We start from the raw sequence: 19,256 nt of genomic DNA, 5'->3' as shown, positions 1-19,256 counted from the left end.
AGTTCAGGTGCAACCCATCCCTTCTGTACAGGTCCCACGTCCCTGGAAGAGAGCCCAATGATCCAAAAATCTTATGCCCTCTCTCCTACACCAACTCCTTAGCTACACATTAAACTGTATCATCTTCCTAGTTCTAGCCTCACTAGCATGTGCCACGGATAGCAATTCTGAGTTCATGACCCTGGAGGCCCTGCCCTTTAACTTAGAAGCTAACTTCCTAAACTCCCTATGCAGAAGCTGGTCACTCGTTCTACCCATGTACTTACATGGACCATGGCCTCTAGCTGTTCACCCTCCCACTTAAGGATGCTGAGGAATCAACCCAAGATATCCCAGATCTAGCAACATACCATCCGGGAATCTCGTTCTCACCAACAGATCTTCCTGTACACCCACTCTAACTATTGAATCCCCTATAATCACAACATGCCTCTCTTCCCCCTTACCTTCTGAGTCACAGAGGCAGACTCAGTGCCAGACACTCAACCACTGCAGGTTTCCTCTGTTAGCTCATTTGCCTGACACTATCTAAAGTGATATACCTGTTGTTGAGGGGGGCGGCCATGGAGGTACTCTGCAATGGCTACTTAACCCCCTTCCCCATCCTGAATGTCACCTAGTCTCCTGTGTCCTGCACCTTGGGTGTAACTACCTCTCTACATGTCCTATCTATCATCCCCTCAGCCTCCTGAATGATCCCGAGCTCATCCAGTTTCAGCTCCAACTCCTTAATGCAATTTGTTAGAAGATGCAGCTGGATGTACTTGCAGTTGTAGTTGTCAAGGACACTGGAGGTCTCCCTGCCTTCCCTCATCCCACAAGAAGAGCATTCCACTATCCTGCCTGTCATCTCTACTGTCCTAGCTGACCAGATATAAAGAAGAGAACAAGAAAACTTGCGCTTTTCTTTCCTTTGCTTACTCTTCGCTGAAGCCTCAAAGAGCTAGTATCAATAGAAAAGTACACATTTGCCTTACTACAGCAAGATTCACAACTCCAGATCACCCCATAAAAATTCATACAGTCATATTTGGAGTACAGGCAAATGTGGCAGACAATATAAACACAGCATGGCCTCATTAATACTTCCCTCCATTAAACTGTTTTCAACTTGATTACCACTGGGCCACAACAACGATAGAGATCGATCTGACCTTTTAAGCAAAAATAATCCAAAATATGCATCCTCCAAATCTGGATAAATAACATTTCTTTTTCCAGTGCCCCATAAGTTTCTCATCTAGTTCAATCTCATCCTCCTCTCATCTTCTAATATCCCAATGTTGAGATCTGTCTGCTCACAAGCCCCACAATCAAGGCAAAGGTATTGTAAGTAACGTATCTGGGCCATCACGACCCTTGCAGCATGCAGCCATATCTACTACATCAACCCCACTGCTACTGCAGAGGTGAGTGCCCAATGAATGATTGCAGGACAAACGATGTGTATTACCAATCCACCAAAGGGGAAGAGTTATACAGCTACAGATAAAAAACCTATCAGAAACATGTATGCTCAATCACTGTAGGACCACAAGCTGTGTGACAAAGGAAATTTTTAGGCTATATTATTAAAATAATACAATATTACAGATATACTTCAATTCTTAGATGGTACAAAGTCTCAACACTCAAAATGCATTTGGTTTACTCAAGTCAACTTCAGTCACTTTTTATTGTCATTTCAACCATAACTGCTGGTACAGTACACAGTAAAAATGAGACATCATTTTTCAAAACCATGGTGCTGCATGAAACAATATAAAAGACTACACTGAACTACGTAAAACAACACAAAAGACTACACTAGACTACAGACCTACCCAGGACTGCATAAAGTGCACAAAAAGTGCAGGCATTACAATAAATAATAAACAAGACAATAGGCACAGTAGAGGGCAGTAAGTTGGTGTCAGTCCAGACTCTGGGTATTGAGGAGTCTGATGGCTTGGGGGAAGGAACTGTTACATAGTCTGGTCATGAGAGCCCGAATGCTTCGGTGCCATTCCTTCTCTTTCTTCTTGGTGAAAAGTTATATTAGGGAAGGTGAATACTAAAATACTTACCCTTAAGGTAGGGTAACAGATTAAAGTCTTTTTTATTAGTTTGTCATTTGAGATGGACTATCAGACCCGTACGTAGGTGTTTGGACACTGAGTGTTTTCTTTCTGAGTTATTGCCCTGGGGAATAGTTTCTAAAGTATACAAGGACTGTGAAAAATATGAAGCAAACGTTTTTGTAAATGCATACATTTCCTGATTAAGTTGTTATTTTGCAGGGCAGTTTGAGATATAAGAATTTAAGTTATTTTAGATTTATGAAATTTTTGAAAGGCATTATCAAAGATTTTTCATTAGTTGTCTTTCTATGGTGCAAGAAATATGTGTACAGCTTTGGATAACAGTAAAAATAGGCTGTACTGTGTTTGGATAGGCCAATCTCTATGCACAAAGTGCTCAAATTCCAAACATTCTTTACATTCAAAATTCATTCTTCTTTCAGTAGGAGCAGACTCAGGCTAACGGCCCTTTGAATCTTCTCTATCATTCATCAAAATCATCTACATCATCACACATTACTTCATTATGCACACAATCTCTGACTCTCTGAATTTCAACAATCTATCAGACATTTTTTTTTTGGAATTAACTCAGCATTAAAGCTCCTTCCAAAGATTCACCATTCTCTTAATGAAAAAATTCCATCTCGGCTCCATCCTGAACAGACTGTCCTTTATTCTGATACTGGGTCTCAGATTCAAGACTCCTTGACCACATCTAGCCTGTAATGTATAAGCTTCAATCAAATATATTCTCATTCTACTAAAGTCTAGAGCAGGGGTTCCCAACCTGGTGCCCGCACCCCCAGGGGGTGCGAGATGGAATTTCAGGGGGTGCGACAAAGACTGGTTTGTATCCTTGAATGACAAGTTACGAGTCATCACTCAGCCAGCTGCCAGTGTGCCTTGAGAAGTGGTAGTAACATTTGACCCAAGCGCACACCAGGCTCCCGCTGCCCGAGTTAGCGTTGAGGATTCTCAGCAGTGTTACCTGGGAAGTTAGACCTCAGAGTTAAAAATCATCTCATAATGCCAAAATCTTTATACATCCTGAGTCAACCATTGAATAACGACTCTGCGTTAAAACCAAACCCACAGACAGTAGGTAAATTATTCAATTATAAAATTTTAAAAAGCCACATTTTGATAAAAAGCAGCTTAAGTCATTCATTTGTATTAGTCTCAATGCATTAAAGAAGTTTTTGAATTTCAAAGGTTTTTTTCCTTGAATCATTGATAATTTTGAATTGTGTTAGTTGAGGAGGTATCATGGTTAGCACCGAGGACTTTGAATCGTGTGATGGGAGTTCGTATCTCCGGTAATCATCGGAAATAGGTGTGTAAATTCAGTAGAGAGTAGCCTAATAAGTTGTGTCACGTCCCCGTAGCATTTCCACCTGACAATTTATCTCTGTGTAATCGCAGATAATACCGTAAAATATTATATTCGAAAGCGTATTTCTCGCGATACTTTGCTATAGGCGTGTCTGGTTGAGTAAAGCGGTCATCCCTGACTTAGTTTTTCTCATTTTCTTAAGTCATCTCAGATGTCAGAGCTAGTCCTCTTAAAATCTCTATTCAGTTGGATGAGTCAACTGATGTCTCCAGTTGTAGTCATCACATTAGTGAGGTATGTCAATGTTGGTGCTGTGAAGATTTCCTGTTTTGTAAAGATCTGAAAACAAGCACAACTGCAAAAAATGTGATGCAGCTGGTGAAAGACTTCTTTGTCAAACATGATTTAGATATCAAAGTCATTGGTTCTGTGTGCACTGAATGGGCACCTGCAATGCTTGGAAATAAACCTGGCTTTTCTGCATTGATGAAAAAGGAGATTCCAGACTTGCAAGTTACCCATTGTTTTCTTCATCGGCATGCTTTGGCATCAAAAACATTGCCTCCAAATTTGAAGAAAGTCCTTGATACTTGTGTGAAGATCATCAACTGGATCAGGGGGTGTGCTTTGAACCATCGCATCTTCAAATCATTTTGTGAGGATCTGGGAAGTGAGCATTCAGTTTTGCTTTTCCACACAGAAGTCCATTGGTTGTCACAAGGACAAGCTTTAACCCACTTCTTTGAATTGCGGGAAGAAATCATTTCTGGAGGAGCATGAATGCTATCTGGTTGGGGCAACGGAATCACAGGAATTTGCCCAAATGCTGGCTTACTTAGATGAGATTTTCACTCGTATGAATGACCTGAATGTTTCTCTTCAAGGAAAAGGGATAAACATATCGAAGGATTGTGAAAAGTTGAATGCCTTCAAAGAAAAGTTATGTCCTTGGCATTGAAGGATGGAAAGAGGCAGTCTCTCAAATTTTCCTTCACTAGAAGAGATGGTTGATGCTGGATCCATAACTCCTACTGTGCGTGAAGAAATTGTGGCTCATTTGGAAATGCTGTCAGAATCGTTTGATGGATATTTTGCTGCTGGAGATCTGAAGATTTCAGAAGAGTGGATCATGAATCCATATTCCTACAATCTGGAGAAAATGTCAGATGATGAAGAGCTGAAGGAAGATCTTATTGATTTGCGGACAAATTGAGCTCTTGAAATGCAATTTGAAAGCAAGACTTTGGAGGAGTTTTGGTGTGCAGCACTGGATATGTTCCCAAGACTTGGTGGAAAAGCACTGTGTCCTCATTCCATTTGCAACAAAATACTTGTGTAAATCTGGATTAAGTTCTCTTTTGTCAATCAAGACAAAATTTAGGAATTGCCTGAATCCACAGGCAGACCTGCGGATCGCAGTCAGCAAGGAAGTTCCACGTTTTGACAAAATCATGAATGAGAAGCAGGAGCAAAGAAGACATCAAATTTTATGTTCACAATTGGGATTGATTTTACTGTTACAATTTTTTCTGAATAAATTAGAATCTAATTGCTCAACTTATATTTGTATTTTATGCACTGAGTTAAAAGCTTTTTTTAAGTTCAATTTGTTCACTCGCAGTATTGTATGTGGTTCAAAAAATTCGAAATTAGACTTCATCTTCAAATGTGCACCCCCTTTTGTAGGGGGTGCGAACATTTATCAAACATTTCCTAGGGGTGTGGGGCATAGAAAAGGTTGGGAACCACTGCCTTAGGCAGTGTAAGCTGTAGGTGTCCTCCAGGGCTGGGAACTGTGTCCCGATGACCTTCTGTGCGCTGGAGACGACCCGCTGAAGTGCTTTCCTATCAGCTGCTGTACAACTGAGATACCACACAGATGCAGTATGTTAAGATGCTCTCTATGGTGCAGCAATAAAAGGTCACCAGCATCTGTTCAGGTAGACCAGCTTTCTTCAGCGTCCTGAGGAAAAACAAGCGCTGCTGTGCTTTCTTAACTATTGTGGTGTTGGAGGACCATGTAAGGTCTTCTGAGATGTGTATTCCCAGAAACCTGAAACTGGACACTATCTCCACAATGTCTCCGTTAATGTAGACTGGATTTAGCTCCTTAGTCTTTGCTGTATTAAAAAACAGATTGTCCTCTGAGTACCAGCTCACTAAGTTCTGTACCTCTGCTCTGTATGCTGATTCATCTCTGTTGGAGATCAACCCGATCACTGTTGTGTTGTCTGCGAATCTGACAAGAGTATTGGTGTCAAATGCAGGTACACAGTCGTAAGTGAAGAGGGAGTAGAGTATGGGACTCAGTATACAACCTTGTGGTGTACCAGTGTTCAGGATAGTAGTGGAGGATAGGTGAGGGCCCAGTCTCACTGCCTGTGAATGCTCTGACAAGAAATTCAGGACCCAGTTGCAGAGTGAAGAGCTGAGGCCTAGCTGGTGGAGATTGGAGATGAGCTTGCTGGGAATGACAGTATTAAAAGCACAGCTATAATCAACAAACATCCTCACATATGTGCCCTTTCCCTCCAGATGTGTCAGGACAGTGTGAAGAGCTAATGAGATGGCATCCTCTGCGGACCTGTTTGCATTATAGGCAAACTGGTATGAGTCCAGTTGTAGCAGGGATAGTGACTTTAATGTGGGAGGGGGCCAATCGCTCAAAGCACTTCATTGTTGTTGGTGTAGGGCAACCAGACAATAGTCATTCAAATTGTTGATGTTTGTTTTCTTCGGGACAGGCATTATGATGGCTGACTTCAGGCACTTGGGGACCGTTGCCCGAGACAGAGGCAGACTGAAAATTCTCGTAAATACATCAGCCAGTTGTTCAGCACAGTCTTTAAGTACCCATCCTGGAACTCTATCTGGACCTGCAGCTCTTTGTGGATTGACCCTCTGCAGCATGCGCTGCACATCCTGTGCTCTCAGTGTAAGAACCTGTTCATCCTCTATGGCCAGATTCTTGAACTCCTCAGATTGTTGTTAATTTCAAACCGGCCAAAGAAGGTGTTGAGTTCACTGGCCAGTGTGACATCACTGTGGGGGCAGACAGGGTTACTCTTGTGGTCAGTAATAGCCTTGATGGCTTGCCACATGCTCTGACTGTTAGCATTGTTAAAGTGGTCCCCTACCCGTTGCCTGTGGACGTCTTTGGCCTTTTTTCAGGTTTGACCTGGCAACAGTATATGCTGAGGCATCACCAGATTTAAAAGCATTATTGTGTGCTTTTAAAAGGTTTTGTACCTGTTTATTCATCCACAGTTTCTGGTTTGGGAATATCTTTATTTTCTTGTCTGCTGTCACACCGTCTACACTAGTGGTCGCCAACCCGTTGATCTTTGAGACTTTCCCAGTAGATCCCGGAAAAAAAGAAAGAAAAATAAATACACAAATACTGTTGAGAGATTGCTTCTGGGGTGCGGGGTTTTAGTTACGTTCTTTCTGCCTAGTGTGCATGGGTATAGCTCCCTGCACTACACAGTGTACTTCAGTGGTCCCTAACCACCAGGCCGTGAGGAAACAATATGAGTCAGCTGCACCTTTCCTCATTTCCTGTCAGCCCACTGTTGAACTTGAACACACGAGTCACCTCACGCCAGGGATCACTGCTTGGCCTCGGGCGGCCGGCAGCAAGTGCCGTCGCTACTGGCTTAGAGTGCTGCCTCTAAACCTGCTTAACACACTGAATATTCATGGGGAATCTGGCGCTAAAATACTCGCAGACGACCTAATTCGGGCTCAGGGTTTCATAAGTATCAGAGCAGCTACCTTGCTGCGATCTACTGAAACAAACTTTTGTCAGCCGATAGATCCTACAAGGGAAGCGGGCGCACGCCCTGTCGCACTTCTCGCTCGGTCGGTCGCTTTCTCCAGACTGCGACACCGCGGCCCGGCACGGGGACCTCCGGCCCTGACCTTGTCCTCTCACCCAACCAGCAACCAACCGCACCTGGCCAAGGTGTCTGGTGGTGGGTGGGCGTGAGGCTGGAGCTCAGACCCAGAGGCTGTCTAATGAGGCAATGAAGCCCTCAAAACTGCTTTGGTACCCTGAGTCCAAGCACCCAGCACTTAAAGACAAACCTGTTGAGTTTTCTTAGAGGAAAAAACGTGAGCTGCGCAGGACAGAAGCTAAGTGCCGAGAGCTGTGAAAACTAAATTGCAGAATAGACTGGACATAAGGAACCTGCATCAAGTATCGCTGTATTCCCGTCGTGTTTAAAACCACCCCCCACCCACCCTGTCAGCCGGTCCACAAGAATATTGTCAATATTAAACTGGTCCACGGTGTAAAAAAAATGGTGGGTGCCCCTGGTGTTTATACATTATTTCTACTTCCGGTCTTTTCTGTCCAGGTGCGCATACGTGTAACTAATTGATCTGGGGTCGATTTTGCCTTTTACTAAGGCCCAAGGAGGGGATCTTGGGCTTAAAAAGGTTGGTGACCACTAGTCTACACAACTGTTGATGTAGAAAAGCACAGTGGATACGTACTGTGCCATGGGTAGCCTGTTGTGCAAACAGGTCCCAGTGGGTGCGACCAAAGCAATCATGGAGTTGTAAAGAGGCATCTTCTGGCCATATTTTGACTGTTTTTATTGCAGGTTTAGTTTTGCGGATAAGTGGTCTGCATGCTGGCATCAAAATCAGTGAAAGCTGATCAGATTGTCCCAGGGATGTGCTGGGGGGAGACTCTGTCGGAGTCTTTGACATTCGTGTACCAATAATTCAATGTTTAATCCCCTGTAGGACACTGCACATTCTGATAGAATTTATGGAGCACAGATCGTAGGTTGCCCTGGTGAAAATCCCCTGCAACAACGAAGGCACTGTCAGGGTGAGCATCCTGCAGTTTGCTGATGGCCTAGTATAGCTGTGCTAATGCTAGCTTAGCATTGGCTTGCGGGGGGGATGTATACAGCCATGATCATAACAATGGAAAACTCCCAAGGCAGATAAAACGGCCTACATTGGAGCAGTAAATACTCCAGGTCAGGAGGACAATAGCTCTCTGCTGCAGTGTGGTTAGTGCACCAGCCATTGTTGATACAGATACAGAGCCCGCCACCCTTGCTCTTACCGGAGTCCTTTGTTCGGTCTGCGTGGTGTAGTGTCCGGTTAGTTAGCTCCACAACCCCATCAGGAACCAGCGCACTGAGCCACGTCTCCGTAAAAATCCGCGTACAGCAATCCTTCAGGGATCTGTGTATTAATCCACAGCCTTACTTAGTCCATTTTATTAGTGAGAGACCGGACATTTGCAAGGAAAACACTTGGCAAAGAGGGTCTGTGCAGAGCACTTCGTAGCCTGGCCCGCACTCCTGCGTGCCATCCCCACTTTTGCTTCCTTTTGCGGCGCCACCTCCGTCTCCTTGCAGGCGGTGTGGTGATCCACGGAGCTCCTGGTGTTATGGCTAACTCTTTCTGGATGCTAGCGAAGTCACTGAAGTTGCTGAAAGCTTGTTGTTCACAGCTTTATCCGATGTTAATTATTTGTGTAAGGCTGTAGGAACGACTCGTACAGGTGACTACACTTAATGCTAAAATAATAACGATGCAAAAGTAGCATAGGTAGCATTGATTTAGGGAGTGCAGATCCGCTGCGTGTGGACACGCCACCATCTTAACCAATTGATCAATTTCATCTGTAAATTTGGTTATTGTATAATGCACTACCCTTCAAAGAGTTAGTTTAAATTTTACTGTAATTCCAATTGTCTTCAGCTAGTAAAAGAACAAAGGAGAAAACATTGGAATAACATAGGTAAAGTGTAATCTTCAGCTGTAGAAAATAACTTTTGCTTTGTTCCTGCATTGGTCTGTTTGTGCATTTTGACAATGGCAATAATATTTCTAGCCGTTTCCCTGCACCACAAAAAGAACTTTTTAACATCACTGACCAAGACGACAGATGTCAGCCAAAAAAACTTCCATTAACCAGCATAAGAAGACTGGAAAAACTGCAAATGTCACTCCACTTTTGAATAAGGGAGAGAGGCAGAAGAAAGGAAATTACAGGCCAGTTAGTCTGACCCCAGTGGTTGGTAAGATGTTGGTGTTGAGTGCAAGGATGTGGAAGCACATGATAAAATAGACCGTAGTCAGCAATGTTTCCTCAAGGGGAAGTATTGCCTGACAAATCAGTTAGAATTCTTTGAAGAAATAACTAGCAGAACAGACAAAGGAGAATTGGTTGATGTTGTGTACTTATTCAGAAGGCCTTTGACACAAATGAGGCTGCTTTAACAAGTTATGAGCACATGGTATAACAGGAAAGATGCTAACATGGATAAAGCAGTGGCTGATTGGCAGAAGGCAAAGAGTGGGAATAAAGAGAGTCTTTTCTGGCTGGCTGCCAGTGACTAGTGGTGTTCCACAGCGGACTGTGTTGGGACTGATTCTTTTTATTTAACATAGAACATAGAAATCTAGGGCACATTGCAGGCCCTTCGGCCCATGATGTTGTGCCCACCATGGAACCTACTCTAGAAACTGCCTGGAATTAACCTACCGCATAGCCCTCTATTTTGCTAAGCTCCATGTACCTATCTAAGAATCCCTTAAAAGACCCTATTGTATCCACCTCTACCACGATTGCTGGCAGTGCATTCCACACACCAACCACTCTCTCTGAGAGAAACATGCCTCTGACATCCCCCTTCTACCTACTTTCATGCATCTTAAAACTATGCCCCCTCATTTTATCCATTTCAGCCCTGGGGAAAAGCCTCTGGCATCCACACCATCAATGCTTCTCATCAGTTTATACACCTCTATCAGGTCACCTCTCATCCTGTCACTCCAAGGAGAAAAGGCCAAGTTCACTCAACCTATACTCATCAGGCATGCTCTCCAATCCAAGTAACATCCTAGTAAATCTCTGTACTCTCTCTATAGTATCCATATCCTTCCTGCAGTGAGGCGACCAGAACTGAATGCCAAGTAATATATCAACCATTTGGACGACTGAATTGATGGTTTTGGTGCAAAGCTTGTGGACGATATGAAGAAGGGCAGAAGGGCAGGAAGTTCTAATGAAGTAGAGAGGCTACAGAGAACCTGGACAGATTAGGAGAATGGGCAAAGAAATTGCAGATAGAATACAGTGTCAGGAAGTCACGCACTTTGGTAGAAAAAAAATCAAAGGGTAGATTATTTTCTAAACGGGAGAGAAAATACAAAAAAAAAAGTCAGGTGCAACAGAACTTGGGAGTCACATTGCAGGATTCCCTAAAGATTAATTTGCAGGTCAAGTCTGTGGTGAAGGAGGCAAATGCATTGTTAGCAATTACTTCAAGAAAACTAAAATATAAAAGCAAGGATGTAATGCTGAGACTTTATAATGCACTGGTGAGGCCTCACATGGAGGACTGGAAGCAGTTTTGGGCCCCTTATCTTAGAAAGGACATTCTGAAAATGGAAAGGATTCAAAGGAGTTTCACAGAAAATGATTCCAGGATTGATCGGCTTGTCATATGAAGAGTGTTTGATGGCTCTGGCCTGGCCTGTATTCACTGGAATTCAGAAGAATGAGGGATGACCTCATTGAAAGCTATCAAATGGAGAAAGGCCGTGATAGAGTGGATGTGGAGAGGATGTTTCCTATGGTGGGAGAGTCTACGATCACAGCCTCAGAACAGAAGGGTGTCCTTTTATGGAAATACAGAGGAACTTCTTCAGCCAGAGAGTGGTGATTCAGTGGAATTCTTCACCACAGGCAGCTATGAAAACAAGTCTTAATGTACATTTAGGCAGAGTTTGATAGATTCTTGATTAGTAAGGGTAGGAAGGGATACAGGGGGAAGGCAGGAAATTGGAGCTGAGAGGAAAAATAGAACAGCCATGATGAAAGGGAGGAGCAGACGCGATGGGCCAAATGGCTTAATTCTGCTCCTATACCTTATGGTCTTATATACAGTATTAGGCTACACGCATGAAAATACATTAAATCAGTTTACAACTTGAATTACAACTGCGACCTTGAGTAGCTCACCGGAAAATAACATCTGCTTTCAACAGATCACAATCTTATAGTAACTATTCTAATCATAGAAAAGAATTATAATAAATTGATTTTAAACATCTTTCACTGATGCTGCTTTTAATTTGATCTCTTAATATTTTATTGAAAAATAAGAACAATCTGCTTCTCTCTAGCCACTCCTACAATATTTAGAAAAAAAAACACCATAACTTCGGTCATCACCAAGACATTGATTTTTCTGAATTGCTGCATTTATAGTGTATTAGCACTCATGTCAATTGCAGTATAGCCAAAGCAGAAATACTTTCCAAAATTACTTTGGCGCAAAAAAGAAAAACAAGATAATTTAACAAACCCTTAGGATTCCAAGAGTCTGCAACGCAGCTTATTTTAATTAGTAGAATTTATCATAATGTGAAAAAATTCACTTTTAATGCTTAGTAATATACTGGTCTTCACAGGTGATTAGAAGAAAGACAGAATTGATGCCTACTATTGTCTGATAATGTCAACCACTGCTGTCTGAAGAGCTACAGCTAGTTTGAAGTTAAAAATGTTGAATATGTAAAGTCAATGCAGATCAGATCAATGAGCCTCAAATATAGCGAAGACTATAAATGGCAATACATGAACTTGCATATTTACAAAATATAGCTAATAGGATTCAAAAATCATTAACATCTTGATTCTATTACAAACAAGGATATTTACAAGCAAGTTCGCTAAAGTAATGTACAGAAATTCAAAGGTTTAGATAACTAAACTGATTATACTGGAGCAATAATAAGTTTATACGGTGTAAAAGGATATTGGTCTACAGATTTTCCAAATATTACACCTACTCAAGAAAGCACAAATTAGAAGCTAGATTCAAACTAATACTCATTGTTTAGATCCATTGATGAAAAATAACCATTTGAGCTCTGTATTGAAGAACCATCGTATACTTGGAAGTGCCTGGTATTGAGAAATTATCTTGTGGCGGTCTAAGTCAGGTACTGAGTCTTCGCCGATCCTGCTATTTTGCATCCCTACTTTGTTCCTTGACCTGGCAGGAAGTATGAATATCTTGAGTTTCTTATACTATTTAAATAGTTTAAAATTTGGCAGCAACTGTAAAACCCCTCTCTTAAAACAAAACTTGGCTCAGTAATCTAAAACTATCTGAATATGCTACCCAAAAAGTATTCCCAATTTCCATTTAAATGTGCTGATATTTCATCTGGTTTTAGTAGAATCAAGGAAGCAAGAATAAAATTGTTTTATATCACCTAACTATATTTCTATTTATGGACTATTTCTCACACTAACATGTTCTCTTATTGAAGAGAACATAAAGGTCCCTGATCTAGTAAAAATAAGTTATGTGCCGTTTGACCTTCAGCATCAATTAAAGAAAGCAGTCTTAGACTTGATTAGGTTAGATTTTTGCCCAGGATAACCAAAGTCAACCAAGTAGCTAAAAATAAAACAATCTTCTCAAAATGCAATGACACCAATTGTTACTGTTTTTCTCTTTATCATTATATACAGTGATTATAAATCTTATTCACTTAGAAAGAAATGGCTAGACAGATATGGGGACAATCAAAAATTAAATGACTACTTCACAGGGTCATGAAAATGCATCTTAGATTATACTAATCATTTGATGTAAATATATCAAAATTTGAAATAATTTAGTAAGTTTTTTCATGTAGATTTGAATTAACAAACTGACACCTGAAAATGTTTATGATGAATTGCAGATTAATTTAATGAATAGAATTTTCTAAAACTAATTACGCCTTTCAAAATAATATGTAAAGAAATAATCAATTAAAAACAAAGTAAGATTTAATTCATGAGCAACAAACATATTTGCAAAGTTATTATCGATTTCCCTACTTCTTTGCCAAATGATAACTGAATGAATACAAATGAAAGGCATTTTTTCATGAAAAGTGATGAATCAGATTTAAAACTCTTAAGGCAGATCAAAAGTTGGTAAAACAATGATATGCAAAATCTGTCTAAACAGCTGAATAAAATCATCGTTCTTCAGCTGTACAAATAAGAAAAATAGCTCGATAGTGAACTATTTCACTGAAGTGTTTTGTCATTTAAGAAAAGACAATTATTCTAGATTTGATAGATAGAAGTTTCTATGTAGTTCCACCTTGAAAAAATAAATTTTGGAATAATTTATCAGGCTATACTGTTTCCACAGCAAAATAGTAGCAAATGAAGTGGATCAAAATAAAACAATCTTCTCAAAACACAGTCTTATATCTTGGTTTGTCTCATTTGCTTTAGATAAAGTTGTGCTATTAAACCTAATTCAAAATGGCAAATACTAACACCTTGGACTTACTGAGAGATTATCTGTTTATCAAACTTATCAGCTACCTACCCATCCTCATCCCTAGGGTTGGCAGTTACTTGCTAAAAAACATTTGCAGCCACAGATTCAAAGTGGGGGTGGTGAGGGATTAGTCTCGTAAAGGAAGGTCAGAAGCATAATTTAAAATTCAAGTGAGAAGAGCAGCTGCGTCTGTCAGGACTTTAACAATACCAGCTGCAGAATTTGTGGCCAATATGGAAACAATGTACACCAGATGTCAAAGAATGGAAGAGAAGCTGCTCAGCTAGCAGCCAACCTACCAGACAACCTTTAATATCCCAGTGTCACCTCTACTATTGAGCCACATTTCATACATAGGATAGAACTGTTAAGTTCTAACAAATTAAGATTCTGACTTTTTGAACAACACCCTGCATATTTAAAGACTGCACAAAATATCTCCAACTTGTTGCTTTGTGGTAGGTGGCAGACTGAAATGTGAAAAGGTTATTACTTGAAAAAACTCAAAAGAAGCACCATCGTTGAAGATTTGGACTTCTGAACAATTTATGATTTGGAAATAGAAAACAATCTTCAAGGGATGTTCTGCACTTCAAAGCTACTGAAAAATACAGATTTCTGTGAAATCCCACATGAATTTTAAGTCAGCCAACACATGATCATTATTAATTGGAAAAGACATTCTCCTCACAGCTGTGTGTGATTTCTGAAAAAACAACTTGGATAAGCATCTGTAAAAAGTACTAAGGACACAAAAAAGCAAGACTGCTTGCATTTTTTTTGTATGTGTTAAAAATGTATACAAGAAAGGTACTTGAGTTCAAGTTTTGTACACATTTAAATTTACCTTGGCTTTTCCATCTTGTGTCGACATGTACCCAACACACATACTCTCCGTGGTGTGACTCCATAAAAACTCAACTGTATTGAAAAGAGTTTCAAATATAATCCAAGCAAAATTAAATACAAATTACAGAATCAGTTATTCAGATTACACATACCACCAAACAAAAAGCAGTTAATTTTCAACAAGGTAACAGGAATTTCAAATTCAGTTTATTTGTTATACAAAACTAGTTCATTCCATTTGTCATCTGACATAAATCTAAATTTTGTTAAGCTTAATAAAGGAAGGTTTGTTGAAAAACTAATCAAAAGTACACAAAATGTGCATAGTAATTAAAGCTAATAACAGTGCCTATAAAAAGTATTCAACTGAACCCCCCCCCCCCCCCCAACCCCGGAAGTTTTCATGTTTTATTGTTTGACAACATTGAATCACTCCTGTCAAAGAGAAAACAAATATCTAGAAACTGATCTAAATTAATTACAGGTATGAAACAAAGAAGAAATTGATTCCAAAACTATTCACACTCCTTTAATACCAATCCCCAAATCATCACTGGTACAGCCAATTGGTTTTGGAAGTCACATAATTAGTTAAATGGAGATCTGGTTTTGGAGACCTGTGTGTAGTCAAGGTGTTTCAATTGAATGTAATAAAAATACACCTGTATCTGGAAGGTCCAACTGCTGGTGAGTCAGTATCCCGGCAAAAACCATGCCACGACGACAAAAGAACACTCCAATTCCGCAAAAAGGTTATTAAAAAGCACAAGAAGATAGATAGAAGAAAATTTCCAAGTCACTGACTTGGAGTACAGTTAAGTCAATCATCAAGAAATGGAAAGAATGACACAACTGTAAATTTGCTGAGGGCAGGCTGTCATCGAAAACTGAGTGACTGTGCAAGAAGGTGGCCACCAAGAGACCTATGACAACTCTAGAAGAGTTACAAGCTTCAGTGGCTGAGATAGGAGAGACTGCACATACAGCAACTGTTGCCCGGGTGCTTCACCAGTCACAGCTTTATGGGACAGTGGCAAAGAGAAAGCCAATGTTGGAAAAAAATTAACATGACATCTCAGCTAGAGTTTACTGGAAGGCATGTGGGAGACTCTGAAGGTTCTATGGTCTGATGAAACCAAAATTGAGCTTTCTGGCCATCAGACTAAACACTATGCTTGGTGTAAGCCAAACACCAGACATAATCAAAGACACCATCCTTATTCTGAAGCATGGTGGTGGCTGCATCATGCTGTGGGGATGCTTCAATGCAGCAGCCCCTGGAAGGCTTGCGAAGGTAGAGGGTAAAATGAATGCAGCAAAATGCAGGGAAATCTTGAAGGAAAAGCTGTAACTTGGAAGATTTGTTTTCCAGCAAGAGCAACTTCTCGAAGGCAACTAGGGATGGCAACTCAGCTGACAACACCCACATCCCAAAAATGAATAAAAATAGACAAAGACCCCAAGCATAAAACTAAAGGTACACAGGAATGGCTTAAAAACAACAATGTCTTAGAGTGGCCAAGCTTGTGACCAGACCTCAATTCAATTGAGAATTTGTGGCTGGTCTTGAAAAGGGCTGTTCACTCACTATCTCCATGCAATCTGACAGAACTTGAGCAGTTTTGTAAAGAAGAACGGGAAAAAAATTGCAGTATCCAGATGTGCAAAGCTCAAGTCGTATCCACACAGGCTCAAGGCTGTAATTGCTGCCAAGGGTATCTACTAAATACAGACTTGAAGGGGGTAAATATTTATGCAATCAATTTATTTAGATCACTTTATAGAAATTTGGTTTCACTTTGACACGAAAGAGTCTTCTGTAAACCAGTGTCAAAAGAGCCAAATTAAATTAACTGTGATTCAATGTTGTAAAACAATAAAACAAGAGAACTTCCAACTGGGTGAATAATTTTTATCGGCACTCTATGTTCAGTACTTTCCTAATTTCTTATCTGTTTTAATTTTCAGCAAGAATTTCAGTGTTTGCTATTCAAGGAAAATCTCCTCAACAACTCTTTTCTACAGTCTTTTGGTAAAATAAGTGGTTTCTATCCATATGCTAACACTAGAACAATACTATTTTAATCATTAAAAGCTAATCTTTGATATAACTTAACCTACTTTTAAAGGCTTGGGTTAGGGTAGAGGAAGAGAGTAAATATTTGATTCAGTTTTTCCAGAGTGTCCCCAAAACATCCAACTGGGAACTGCTGCCAGGAGAACTTGGAAGCATGTATATGAGAAACCAGAGCTTACATGCCTGCTTATTATTCTTCTCCTTCAGTGCAGCAAACTCAAATATACATCACTATTTTGTACAGATTTTTGGAAATCCGAATTTAATTCTAAAGCAATGACATCTCTAGCGGCCACAATGTTACTTTGGAAAGAAACAAAATTTTATTATTGCTGTCCTCTAGATTTGTTTGACCAATAGAATACACCTGTGCATGCTGCATAAGGGATCAAAAGATATCTCTTCAGTAATATCAAAAGAAAATCAGTGAGAACAAATGTGTTTTTCTTAAAAATGTTTGTTCATTCTGGACGAAAATAAACTTACGGTCAAGCTGGGAAGAAAAATGACTGAATCTGTTCTCTGGTATATCCCCGATATCAAATTGCCCCATGGGTAGTGACCATGTCTTTCTTTGTCTCTTTCCCCCTTTAAAACCCATCTTTTTAACTTATCTCTTAGATGCACTTCTAAATATTTCCTAGTACACTGACTATAAAATTTTGTTTAAACTTTAATTCTGTGAATTACCTTGATACATTTTATTATGTTGATGGAAATAATGTAAAATGAAAGGTATCATTGTCCAAATGTTGCATAATATAAACTTCCTGTTGTCAATTAAAAAAAACTAAGCTCAATTATCTGATAAAAATAGACATCAAAACTTCTGAAATCACTTCTGAATTAAGTCAGAGTATCAGGAGACTAATAGATTCCTTACTAGTTCTTGCTGCTTACAATCAGCTACCTGTAACTGACTTATCCTCATTCAGCAATAGCAATCATATTTGAAGTGTTATTTACCTAGAAGAGCTTGTGTATTCAATGATGACTCAGACTCTATTGAACATCTGCAACAACGGAGAACGATCACTCCACCAAGTACAGAGTCCTCACGGGCTAGGAATGGTGAACCTATGAAGAACCCAAAAAATTACTGCAGCTGAACAAATAGAACTTAAAATAACTCCAATTTTAAATTTCAAAGGACTTACCACTTCAAAATTGTATTTATTCCCTTTAGAGGGAAACTATCAGAACCATCAAAGGTCAACATTCTACAAATGGGTGCAAGGTTGATTCCCAGGACCACCAAAGACCCCAAACCTTAAGCATACATTTTGGTTGACCCAAGAAAAAAAACTTAATAAACACAGAATGTAAACTTCCACAGTTTTGATGCAAGAAAGAAAACTAATTTCTTCAAAATACTTCTAGAAATTTCAGAGATTAGAAGTGTTAGAGATGTAATCTTGCCAAAAGCTATGCTCACAATCTTAGCTGCATCTTTTCACTATCTCTGAAAAGAAAATGAAACAAAAAACAGCAAGTGACTTGTTTATACACCTCTGTGCAGCCAACTGAGAAATATGCTGGACCAAATTATTGTTAATTTTTCAAAGAATATATCTTGAAAAAGCACCACAATATATAAAAAAATGACCACCCAAGTACGTAACATTATTTGCAGCATCTGGCAGAATGATCAACAGCTGTCTTCCCACAGATCATGATGCTACTACAAATCCATCTGTATGACTGGACATTGATGAATATCACTCTTATCATGAAAGCAATTAGCCACATTGAAGCCATAACTCTAAAAAATGACGGTCAAAATGGAAACAGCTGTTTCTCAGAATCATATTTGCAAAATATCTAACTACAATCAACAACCATTCTTCACTTGTATTAGCTAATCTAGTTATTATGTGAAAACATTTTGTCATAAAATGAATAAATGTCTTAAAATTTGTTGGCTAAAATGGATTATAAAGATTGACACTGTGATTGAGTTGAATTAATAACCATTAACCTAGGGTGCATCAGCGCACCTGCCATTTCAACTTTGTGTAAGTGGAAGAGATGAAATATCAGACACAGTAACTTGCTTGGCCACTTTTCTTTAAATCTAAGATATTAACCACCTCCAAAAAAGGCATTGTCCCTTGATGCTATTTCATCTTTATTAATTATATTTGCCCTTTTATCCAGTTAACAACTTCTTTAAAATCAAAGGCTACAATAAGATCCACAGAATTTCATCAATAACTTACAAATTTCATGGCAACCTCCAGAAGATACTCAAATACTACATTAATTGGTCTAATCTCAAATAATAACAAGGCAGCCTACAGAGAAGAAGTCATCACTCTGACACAGTGGTGTCAAGAAACAACCTCTCCCTCAATGCCACAAAAACAAAGCAGGTGGTTGTGGACTACAGGAGGAATGGAGACAGGCTAACCCCTATAGACATCAATGGATCTGGGGTTGAGAGAGTGAACAGCTTTAAGTTCCTTGGCATACACATCACCGAGGACCTCACGAGGTCTGTACCTACTGGCTGTGTGGTGAAAAAAACATAACAGTATTTCTTTGACCTCACACGGTTGAAGAAGTTTGGTATGGGCCTGCAAGTCCTAAGGACTTTCTACAGG

General features: G+C 39.8%; 1 protein-coding gene across 4 annotated transcripts in view; it reads right to left on the bottom strand.

Moving 5' to 3' along the window:
- tasp1 (taspase, threonine aspartase, 1) overlaps nt 1–19,256 on the bottom strand; it is a 147,170-nt gene that overhangs the window by 13,966 nt on the left and 113,948 nt on the right. Inside the window, exons 11-14 of one of the 4 annotated variants that reach the window (XR_009515149.1) lie at nt 17,620–17,730; nt 14,575–14,648; nt 8,480–8,601; nt 6,646–6,746 (exon numbers count right to left, since the gene is read on the bottom strand). Coding sequence is in view for 2 of the 4 variants with exons in the window: in XM_059986206.1 (XP_059842189.1) it covers nt 12,402–12,431; nt 14,575–14,648; nt 17,620–17,730 (215 nt within the window). In the remaining 2 variants the exon portion in view is untranslated. Of the gene's footprint in view, nt 1–6,645; nt 6,747–8,479; nt 8,602–12,112; nt 12,432–14,574; nt 14,649–17,619; nt 17,731–19,256 lie in introns of those variants that run through there. The other 3 variants (XR_009515150.1, XM_059986206.1, XM_059986205.1) reach the window with 3 other exon arrangements.

This window comes from Hypanus sabinus, chromosome 12 (genome assembly GCF_030144855.1).
Source record: "Hypanus sabinus isolate sHypSab1 chromosome 12, sHypSab1.hap1, whole genome shotgun sequence".
Taxonomy (NCBI): Eukaryota; Metazoa; Chordata; class Chondrichthyes; order Myliobatiformes; family Dasyatidae; genus Hypanus; species Hypanus sabinus.
This window is presented reverse-complemented; position numbering and strand designations above follow the sequence as displayed.